At 35.2% G+C, this 11,035-nt stretch overlaps 1 protein-coding gene and 1 pseudogene across 2 annotated transcripts; both read left to right on the top strand.

Annotated features, from left to right (window-relative positions):
* Positions 1-1,105: 1,105 nt before the first annotated feature.
* LOC145797234 (UDP-D-apiose/UDP-D-xylose synthase 2 pseudogene) lies at positions 1,106-2,634 on the top strand (annotated as a pseudogene). The gene has a single exon (XR_014338506.1). The product of XR_014338506.1 is annotated as a UDP-D-apiose/UDP-D-xylose synthase 2 pseudogene (transcript).
* A 4,203-nt stretch (positions 2,635-6,837) lies between these two features.
* On the top strand, positions 6,838-10,381 carry LOC114266646 (peroxidase 27). Its single transcript, XM_028207569.2, has 4 exons — positions 6,838-7,606; positions 8,507-8,695; positions 9,050-9,215; positions 9,690-10,381. The coding sequence occupies exons 1-4, from the start codon at positions 7,382-7,384 to the stop codon at positions 10,094-10,096; spliced, it is 987 nt and encodes a 328-aa protein (XP_028063370.2). The 5' UTR covers positions 6,838-7,381; the 3' UTR covers positions 10,097-10,381.
* The last annotated feature ends 654 nt before the right edge of the window (positions 10,382-11,035 follow it).

Below are 11,035 nucleotides of genomic sequence, written 5' to 3'. Positions count from 1 at the left end.
ATAATCTGATCTTATTAGTTTGCCATCAAAAGTGCACGATGAACCACGACCCAGCCTTTTATTGGCTATAAATTAGCTCAACTCTGTATTTTAGTTAATCCATATAGATCATTGTCCACCACCATGCTCATGATACAGGGATCACAATAACTCCAGTAGTTTTTTATTTTTTATTTTTTTTTAATTTTAATTTTATTTTTAATTTCAAAAACAAATTTAATACTGTAGATATAAACAAGAGATGTGAGATTCATTTTGTGTCTCAGCAAAACTCAGTTTATCTTAGAAGGGGAGAATTAAATTTTCAAAACAAAATTTAGAGAGACAAACTATATGATTTGAAAGTCTGTTCAGTTGGGCCTTTGAGTCATACCAAGGGTCATATTTCGATAATCTAAATCATTTATTTTACGTTGTTCTTTTGAGTCATATAATGGGTCACATTTCGATAATTTAAATAATTTATTTTATAAATTTTTATGTATAGATCATTTGTTAAAAAAATCAAATTTATATAACAATTGTAAGTACATGATTTCATCAAATTTGTTTTAAAAAGAACATATGACAAATTTTAAAACAATGTTTATCATTTATTTTTTCAAATACAAATTTGATAAAATTATACAATTATCAAATCATTCTATTTTTTATAGATGATTTAATGCAACAATCTATAAAATAAATAGTTCAAATCAACAGAAAACACAAATCTAACGAGACAAAATTATGCTTCTCTCTAACTAGAAAAAAAAAAAAAAACAACAATGCTAAGAATATGGAAATCAAAATGAGATACAAAGTCTCACAAACGGTGAATTCTATATATAAATCTCATATTGAGTCCCACTATTGTGTGTTTGGTCCTCCAATTTATTTATAATAAAAAAATAAAACTCAAATTTTAAAATGAAAAATATTATCAACTTACATTACTATTGTTAATATAATTGTTAAATTAGTATATAATTGTTAATTGAATCTTTAGCTTTAGTATAATTATTAATTGTATAGGTTTATGCTTTCCTTTTTGCTTTCGGTGATAGTGGAGCACTTTGGTATCCAATGTAACCATTCTTCTCTCTATAAAGAGAGAGTTCATTCCTCTTTGAATGTATCACATACAATACAGAAACACATCAATCTTGTATCATCAACAAATCAATCAATAATATACATCAATTCATTTTAACATGGTATCAGAGCAAGGTTAAGCACTTAGTATTTTTCGCTTCACCGGCGGGCGGCAACCTCGCCTTGGCCGCCCGCCGGACCTCAACCTAGTCCGCTAAAAGTCTCTACAAACGCATACAACAATTTCACCACCTCGCCGGACACCTGTCGTGTTGCACTGCTCGCAATGACCACTGCCAGGACCAACCATCTCACCATCATCTTCTTCTCCGTTTCACTCAAAGATAGCTCTACAGACTCTCTATTTTCGGTGCCTTGTCAATGTAACAATCCAAGCATGGGTTGTTTTCAGTCCAGAAGCTAATAGAGGAGGGGCTGAACTCTCTCTCTCTACCACTCTCTCTCACGGAGACCTCTCACACATATCTCTCAACTTTGTTTTGGAGATGAAGCAGATGCTTCTTGATACACGAAAATGGTGAAGGTAAAACTGGGGGTGGGAGAGACAGCGTGTTTTGGTGAGACACATGCATGACCTCTCTATCTATCACCTTCTCTCTCTCCACAGGGGCAAAACCCAGCTTGCCCATGGCTGCCACTCCAGGTGCCGTCGTTGTCACCGGCGACCAACACCACCGGTAGCCTCATCTCCGAAGTTCTCTCTCTCTCTCTGTGCACCGAGCCACCACCGTTACTGCACCGTCGTCGACTGTTGTGAACCACCGTCGGCCACCCTCCCCTGGTCTGATCGTATCCAGTTCCACCGCATCAACATCAAGAACGATTCCAGGCTCGAAGGCCTCATCAAGATGGCAGATCTGACTATAAATCTAGCGGCGATCTGTACTCCGGCAGATTACAACACACGTCCTCTTGATACAATTTACAGCAATTTCATTGATGCTCTCCCTGTGGTTAAGTACTGTTCGGAAAACAACAAGCGTATCATTCACTTCTCTACCTGTGAAGTCTATGGGAAAACAATTGGATGCTTTCTTCCTAAAGATGACCCTCTACGGCTGGATCCTGCTTATTTTGTTCTTAAAGAAGATGATTCCCCCTGCATTTTTGGCCCTATTGAGAAGCAGAGGTGGTCCTATGCTTGCGCTAAGCAATTGATTGAGAGGCTGATCTATGCTGAGGGTGCGGAGAACGGTCTCGAATTCACTATTGTTAGACCTTTTAACTGGATTGGTCCCAGGATGGACTTCATTCCCGGCATCGATGGCCCCAGTGAGGGTGTTCCAAGAGTTTTGGCATGCTTTAGTAATAATCTTCTGAGACGCGAACCGCTCAAGCTCGTTATAGACGTCCACCGCCAACACCTTGTGCAGCGTCTCCGCCATGAGTTTTTTCGCAGAGATGCGAACCTATGAAGCCTCCGGCACCAATCATGCATATCGTTATCGGCTTGATGGGGTTTCCATCCAGATCTACTCTCGCTGCCGACGCCATTCTCTTTCACTCTCTCTCTCTCTCAAATCCGGGAATCAGATTTTCTCTCTCTCTCTCTCACTTTACTTTTTCCACCACCCACGAAACATTATCATCGCAATTCCCTAACCCACATGGGCTTGTTCCCATCTTTTCATACAACCCATCATTCATCCCACTAGAATATATACAATATATATATATATATATATATATATATATATATATATACTTTTATATTAAAAAAAAAAAAAAAAAAAAAAAAACCTCACACCGATCTTTCTCAAATCACCCTTCCACAAATATTGTCTTTTATATATTTTTTTATTTTATTTTATTTTTATTATTCTACAACACAACAACACCAAAATCACACCACAAACATTCCACACACTTGTCATTTCTTCCTGCCGGGGATCAACCCCGATCACCATTTTACACCAAAAAAAAAAAAAAAAAAAAAAACCAAACAAATCGACACCCAAACAAACAACAAACCAACCACATCCACCGACGGGATTTTTCTTCTCTACTCTGCCGCCGGTCTCTTCTTCTTGCCTCCATCATGGGCGGCCCTTGCCGGTGTTGCCTCCGTGTTTCCCACTCCACTGGGCATGACCACTATTCCTTGCTCCTCCACTGCAGCATATGGCGGCCCTCCAAATCGGAACATCACGGTGGCCTTCCGCTTCAGCTCCTTGTTTTCTGCCCTTAGCACGCTCATCTCTGCTCGCGCATCCTTATACATGCGTTGGAGCAGAGCCAGCTGGGAGTTTAACTGCTGCACCTCATTTGTCCTACTCTGTAGCCGGTGCGACAGATTTGTGACCGCCGTCATGGACTCCACACATGCCTTCAACGTATACTGATTGGCTTCCACATCCGACTGCACCGCCATTTTTTGCTCCACAGACCGCATCGGAAAGTTCAGCGGAGCAAACCCAGCAGTGTTTGGTTGAGGTTCACTGGCCACCGCACCAGTTCTCTCTCCTGTGGACTCGTTGAGGTCGGGAAAGAGGGTAAGCAGCCCGCGGGAAGACGAAGCCATTTTTTCTGGGCAACAGAGTGTTATAGAGAGTGTTACAGAGTATCTTCTCAGCAAAACCTTCTCAGCAAAACGAAGAGTTTTTCAGAGGATTTTCGCCAATTGTTTGTCTTCGCCTCTGCCTCAGCTCTGTCTTGGTTAAATAGCCGAGGCAGCCACGCGCATCGCGCGCCTCTTCTCGCCGACAAACTGGCACGCCTTTTCATGGCACGCCTTTTGATGCCTCGGGCACGCCTTTTGATGACACGCCTTTTGAGGGTGCGGGCACACCTTTTGCGGGCACGACTTTTGAGGGCTCGATATCTACATCCATGTATATTTTTTGGGCAGCCTATATACACACTCATACAGTGTCTTCTACACCGATCAGCTTTATCAATCCCTTTTCAACCTCAAATAGGTTTCTATCTTCACACCTATTTGAGTTTGAGGGGGGGTTATACACAGTATCATGTATAAGTCGCTCATGGCGCACTCCCTAAGTCGCCTCCTTGGTACACCACCACAACCTCTACTACAACGGTCCGACATGACCCCATAAACTGTCTTCTACACCGGTCCGACATGACCCCATAAACTGTCTTCTACAACGGTCTGTCATGACCCCATAAACTGTCCCGATCACAGTGTCTGCTACATCGGTCCGACATGACCCCGTAAACTGTCCTGCTACAACGGTCCGACATGACCCCGTAAACTGTCCCGACATTTATTCCGGTTAGCTTCTACAACAACGGTCTGACACGACCACACAGTGTCTGCTACAACGGTCCGACATGACCCCGTAAACTGTCTGCTACAACGGTCCGACATGACCCCATAAACTGTCTGCTACATCGGTCCGACACGACCCCATAAACTGTCTGCTACATCGGTCTGACACGACCATACCGTGTCTCCTATCCTGTTTTATTTATCAGTTTATTTTTCTGTTTTGTGACTCTCTCCAAACTCAAGTTGGCTAGTGCCTATCCTCCTTGAGTTTGAGGGGGGCTGTTAATATAATTGTTAAATTAGTATATAATTGTTAATTGAATCTTTAGCTTTAGTATAATTATTAATTGTATAGGTTTATGCTTTCCTTTTTGCTTTCGGTGATAGTGGAGCACTTTGGTATCCAATGTAACCATTCTTCTCTCTATAAAGAGAGAGTTCATTCCTCTTTGAATGTATCACATACAATACAGAAACACATCAATCTTGTATCATCAACAAATCAATCAATAATATACATCAATTCATTTTAACAACTATAATGATTTTAGACCATCGCCCCAGTCGCCCCCCCTAAATCGTGTCCTTTAACTACTTAAACTTCACACAATCGAAAATTTGTCAAGATTAGGGTACATAATACTAAACATTTCATTTCTAAATTATCACAACATTATCTATGTTTTTGAGCTGTGATCGATTAAGTTCGTTGACCACCAATGAGAGTAGTTGGTGGCAACTTGATCCGTCGACCATCAATGAGAGTAGGTAGTGGCAACTTGATCCCTTGATTTCGTTACTTAATTATTGGATTAAAATTATAAAGATTCTTTTTGGATATATCAGCACATGTTTATGCATGTTATAAACTGCTACATGTTGAAAGGTCTTGAGACTGTCTCTCAATCATAAGTTTTATCATTTAATTTTTTATAACAACAGAGTGTTTCCTTCTTTCTATTGGGTTATTTTTTGTTTTTTTAAAAGCAATTGCAATCTTTTATTAATTTGTAATTCATACCAATCCTTGCTTTCTTGATATAGATATCATATTCACCAATCCTTTTTGCCTTGAGATTTTGTTCGTATCTATATTATCCCTTTCTTTTAGTATAAATTAGTTGTGCATTTTTTTTTAATGTTTGGTATAATGTTGAATGAAAATCAAGAGAAAATGTATTCCATTGTCAAAGAAATATGAAATGATTCAAGTGAAAAAAATATTTTTCATTTTTTAAAAATATAAAATATTTTTTTGTGCAGTATGACCAAAAACACCGCAACTGCAGCCACCATCACCCTCACACAACAATAGTGGCACCAGCATTATTTTTAGGATTCCAAGCAAACATATGAAATTGTTTTTGTAAAAAATTGTTCTAGGAAAATATTTTTTTATAAGAAAAACACATTCCTAAGAAGGTAGTTTTTGTCCCAGGTAGATAACTTAAAACGGGGTGAATTGAGTAAATAAAAATAATTACACAATATAAATTATAATAATCAAAATATTCAAATTTCAACAAATAAAAAAATAAAGCAATAATAATCAATATAAAAGAGATAGGGAGAGAAGAAAAAACACAGAGGTTTATAGTGGTTCAGCACATCGAGCTTACGCCCACTCCTCAAGGATCCTCCTTGAGAATATCTTTATTATCAATCAATTCAATATGCCACCAAAGTTTTACCGAACTTGTGATTGTATACACATCTTACTTTATCTGTTGAGTCTCACTCAACAATAAATGTCTCACATTTACAAAATTCTCTCACAAAATAATTAATAAAGATTAGAGGTACTTCAGCCTTCTTTTACAATGATTTTTTTTCCTTAAAGAGTAGGTATGAAAGTGTAAGAACAAAGAGAATAAATAACAACACTTAGAGAATATCAAATCTGAAAGTGAAAGAACAAAGTGAAAATGCATTCGAAGAATAAAGCTTGAATACTCAGATTTTTTCTGTTCAAATTCTTTATTTTTTTCTAAACAAAATGCTTTTTTTATAGCCAAAAAATATATTCGTTGGAGGAGGGTGACGCTCCATGCACGCCTGATGTATCTGTTGGAGAAGGAAGACGCTCCTCTTCTGACAACTCGATCACGCGGAGAAGACAATTTTTGCAATTCGGACACGCCGCTACAACCTTTTTTCTCTTTCAAATTTGCAAGCAGAAGTTTGAAATTATAGGCCAAAGACCATTTTTAATGAAAAGTAAAATTTAAAATTATAAGTCAAAGGTCGCTCTTGATGAATAGTGAAATACTATTTATACAGTACTTTTCTATTAAAATATATGATGCACAGAAAATTCTATTTAAATAATATTTGTATTTGACTGCATTAGCATGTAGCAAAGCAGATAATATTTTGTGCCAAATGATGAAAAATATATATCATATAAAATCATAATATATCTAATATATTTTAGATATCACCAAAGTCAAACAATATGATTAACAGTAATGTTTTCCATCAAAACAAACACAGAGTGGCTGCTTCAAGGTAGACTTGCTGGTTGGTTGTCTCTGCACTTCTCCTCCTTTAAAAGGGTAAATTATCCACCGAAATCGGAGAGTGATATGGTGCTTTTCACCTTCCCTAGAAGGCTCATGCATACTTCTAAGTTTCTTGTCTTGGTCGGATAATTCATTACTCATTCATGTTTTGGTCTTTCCTCATGCATGATTGAGTAAATTAAGGTTTTAAAAAATGTGGTTAGGTTATTCACAGAGAGACATTATATTTGTTTTGTCTTTTGGGGCTTCATTCTTCCTACTTTATGCTCTAAAAACAAACAAAAAAAAGGAGCCAGCAGCCATGCAACTTCAATCTTTCATTTTTCTTTAAAATAATAAAAAAATCAGTAGTCAACTATTTAGTTCTGAGATATTATCAAGTCTTTATTTATAATCCATCATGGTGCAATCACAACTCTGAGCTGACAAGTTCAATGGCCTCAGCTTAACTATAAATATCAGATTTGTGTTGAATGCCCAGTATATCACAAGTTAGAACCATATAGTCATTAGTCATTACCCTTTTTAGACAATGGCATCTCAAAAGCTTTTCTCAGTTGTTATCTTTCAACTGTTGCTTCTTGTTCCTTTTGCATTAGGCCTTGCTAATGCAAATGGCCTGAAGCTTGGGTTCTACCACAAAACTTGCCCATCAATTGAGGCTATTGTCAAAGAGACAACTGCTCGATTTATTTCTCGTGCTCCAACTCTTGCTGCTCCTTTGATCAGAATGCATTTTCATGACTGTTTCGTCAGGGTACTTCGCTAGGCACTAGATTTCTGTTTTTTATTTTTATTTATTTATTTTTAAATAATGCTATATAATCAGAAAAATTATTCAAAAAAATATTTAGAATTTAAAATTTATAGGACCAAATTTAGTTTGATTTGACCCCATAACAAGAAGTTTAAATTAAATCTAAAACAATTTAGACTTTAATTTTTGGACAATTTTCTAGATACATAGTATTTTTTGGTTTTCTTATTCATTTTACATATTTACGAAAGTGTTGTTTTATCATGCCGATTACTTACTCTTATAATGATAATGAGGTTGAGTTTGGCAATTACTTTTCAACAGCTTATTTATTTATTTTGTCTTTAATGAATTATTATTTTTCAAAATTTATAAAGAATTTTTCATTTTTAGATCTTACTTGGCTAGACAAACCTGAAAAGAATTTTTTTTTTCCAGATATATATATATATATATATATAATTTTTAACCGCATTTTAGACTAGACATACCTAAAATGTAATAAATAAAAAAAAGAATTGACACAAATCTTAAAGGGGAAATGATAGATAAGAGAGGATAAAAAGAATATTTATAAAAAAGTGATAAACGTTATAAATATTAATAATTATAATTACAATTTTTTTCATCATTTTGTAAATTATTTTTCTAATTCCCACTGATCAGTAATTCCCCCAATCTTAAAAACCCTTCCCTAAAGACAAAAGTTGAGAAGAAAAAAAAACAACAAAAGTGACTGAGCATTAGAATCAGTCTGATGAAAGAAAGAAAAGCCATAAAATATGCACATAACAGGATGATGATACTAGGGATTGAAAAGCTTTTTAACTCTCATAACGATCATCAATGGTATCAATTTTATCATAGCTAGTAAGTTTATAATCTGAGTTTTGTTCACAGGGATGTGATGGTTCAGTACTACTAAATTCAACGAAGAACAACCAAGCGGAGAAAGATGCATTTCCAAACCAAAGCCTGAGAGGATTCCAAGTTATCGACGCTGTAAAATCAGCACTGGAAAAGAAGTGCCCAGGAGTGGTGTCCTGTGCCGATGTCCTAGCCTTAGTAGCTCGAGATGCAATCTCACTGGTAATAAAAAAAACTAAACTAAACTAAGGCCTCGTCTGGGAACATGTTAATTTAGTAATTTTTTGGTTATTTCAATAAAATATGAGTTAAAAAAATTAGTATGTTTGGGATGACTTTTTAGCTTTTTACGAAAAGATGTGTAAAAAGTAGAGAGAAAAGAGAATCTTTGATTTTTTGGTATAAGTTGTTGGCTTTTTGGCTAATTTAATAACTTTTTGACTTTTTGACTAAAAAGGAGGTTCCCAACTAGGCCTAAACTTACGAAACTTTCTCTGCCCGCTTCTTCAATTTGGTTGGTCTAACAGTCACAAAAAAACATATTTTTATTGATTTGATTTCCTGATTACATTGCAGATCCATGGAGCATTTTGGGTGGTGCCATTGGGACGTAGAGATGGAAGAGTATCGATCATGACAGAGGCCTTAACTGGTTTACCACCTCCTTTTGGCAACATCACTCTCCTCAAAGCAATTTTTGCATCCAAGGGACTGAGTGTTAAAGACCTTGCTGTTCTTTCAGGTAGAATTAAATTTTCAATATTGACATTGAAATATTTGAGAAGAAAAACTCTGTTCTTACATAATGTTTATTCACAAATGAAGATCAAAATAATACAATAGTGTATTTTTGGAAAAACTTAAACCACGTTGATGGAATTTTTGTTTTGAAGTTATAAGATCAAAAGATCTTCCACCTCATTGTGTATTAATTTTCTGTATGAAAATTTTAATTTTTTATTGAGTAATGCTAGAATGATCGATTTTTTATATAAATTTACTTATCATTTGATGAAAAAAGTAACGTTATACAAATAAAAACTATGTAGAAAATCAATATACATTTAATAAGGTGGCAACTATTCAGCTTATCATTACAACAAAGACTGTTGAATTTTTAAGATTTCCATAGAAACATTATTGAGATCGTAAATTCTGTATAAAATTTATGTCAAAACATCAAGATTTAGCTTGAAGTGTTTCTTTTTGTTGACAGGAGCACACACCATAGGGATTTCTCACTGCACAAGCTTCACCAACCGCCTCTACAATTTCACCGGCAAAGGCGACACTGACCCTTCACTAGACCCCAACTACATCGTTCGCTTGAAGAACAAATGTAAGCCAGGAGACATCAAAACCTTTGTTGAAATGGACCCTGGAAGCTTCAAAACATTCGATGCCGATTACTACACTCTTGTTTCCGAGAGAAGAGGATTGTTCCAATCCGATGCAGCTCTTCTCGACGACAATGAGACAAAATCTTATGTTAAACTTCAGGCCACCTCTCACGGGTGGACTTTCATGAAAGATTTTGGGGAATCCATGATTAAGATGGGTCAAATTGGAGTCCTTACTGGTAGCTCTGGTGAAATCAGAAAACAATGTGCTTTTGTTAATTAATTAGATGGTTGTGTTTTCAATTCACAACGTTTGGTTTTTTGTATTTTGATGAGCAAAGCAGAGTTGTACTTGTGTGTGGGCAATTTTTTATTTTTTGAACGATGTGTGTGGGCAATTTGTATTATCGACTCATTTCTGTTAGTACTTTAGGCACAATTTTCTCTGTTCTTAAATTTATGAATTTTTGTTTTGATGTATTTTTGATAATTGAATTGTATTTCAAAATTTTCACATGATTTATTGAATAAAAGTAGGGGAATTTATTAAGAAATTCCCTCTTAAGTACTTGTATCTCAATTAGTTCATAACATTTTCTTATATTCTAACAAGTTTTATTATTTGAACATTTAATCTATAAAATCTTAATTCCCATATTTAAGATATTTTATGAATAATTTTATCTTTACAAATGTTTTTTAAACTCTTAGCAATTTAGCGATGTGAAAGTGTGAATGTTCACATTACAAAACATTCACACTGTTAATGTGAACATGGACTTCACACTATTATTATTAAAGGTATTTTGATAATAATGTCACTCATAGAATTTATTGAAACATAAGAAAATAATTTAGATTAAGAGAAATACAAGTAGGTAAAGAGAGATTTATGAATAAATACACATAACAGTACATATATTAAATCAAGGAGATTGAGGAATTTAGAGACACGATATTTGGTTCTTTTACTTGTATTATTAATTATGATGTTATTAATTCTCTACAAGGTTCCAATAAATAAATAAAAAAAAAAAAAGAAGAAAGAAGAGTATTGCTATTCAGGCTCAAATGTTAGATTTATTTGTTAAATTTAATGATATGTCAAGAAAATAATTGGTTGATAATTAAAATTATCAACTAATTATTAACCAATTATCTTATTCACACATCACTAGATCTACAGACTGAGTCTAAAAAGTAGACTTTTATATCATTTTTC

This window comes from Camellia sinensis, chromosome 8 (genome assembly GCF_055761805.1).
Source record: "Camellia sinensis isolate YWXY chromosome 8, ASM5576180v1, whole genome shotgun sequence".
Lineage (NCBI taxonomy): Eukaryota > Viridiplantae > Streptophyta > Magnoliopsida > Ericales > Theaceae > Camellia > Camellia sinensis.
This window is presented reverse-complemented; position numbering and strand designations above follow the sequence as displayed.

What these genes read in the sequence shown, in the direction of transcription:
- LOC114266646 (XM_028207569.2), top strand. Translation starts at nt 7,382, where the DNA reads ATGGCATCTCAAAAGCTTTTCTCAGTTGTTATCTTTCAACTGTTGCTT. An exon ending in CTCGAGATGCAATCTCACTG is followed by an intron (nt 8,696 to 9,049) that starts GTAATAAAAAAA and finishes ATTACATTGCAG; the next exon opens with ATCCATGGAGCATTTTGGGT. An exon ending in AGACCTTGCTGTTCTTTCAG is followed by an intron (nt 9,216 to 9,689) that starts GTAGAATTAAAT and finishes TTTTGTTGACAG; the next exon opens with GAGCACACACCATAGGGATT.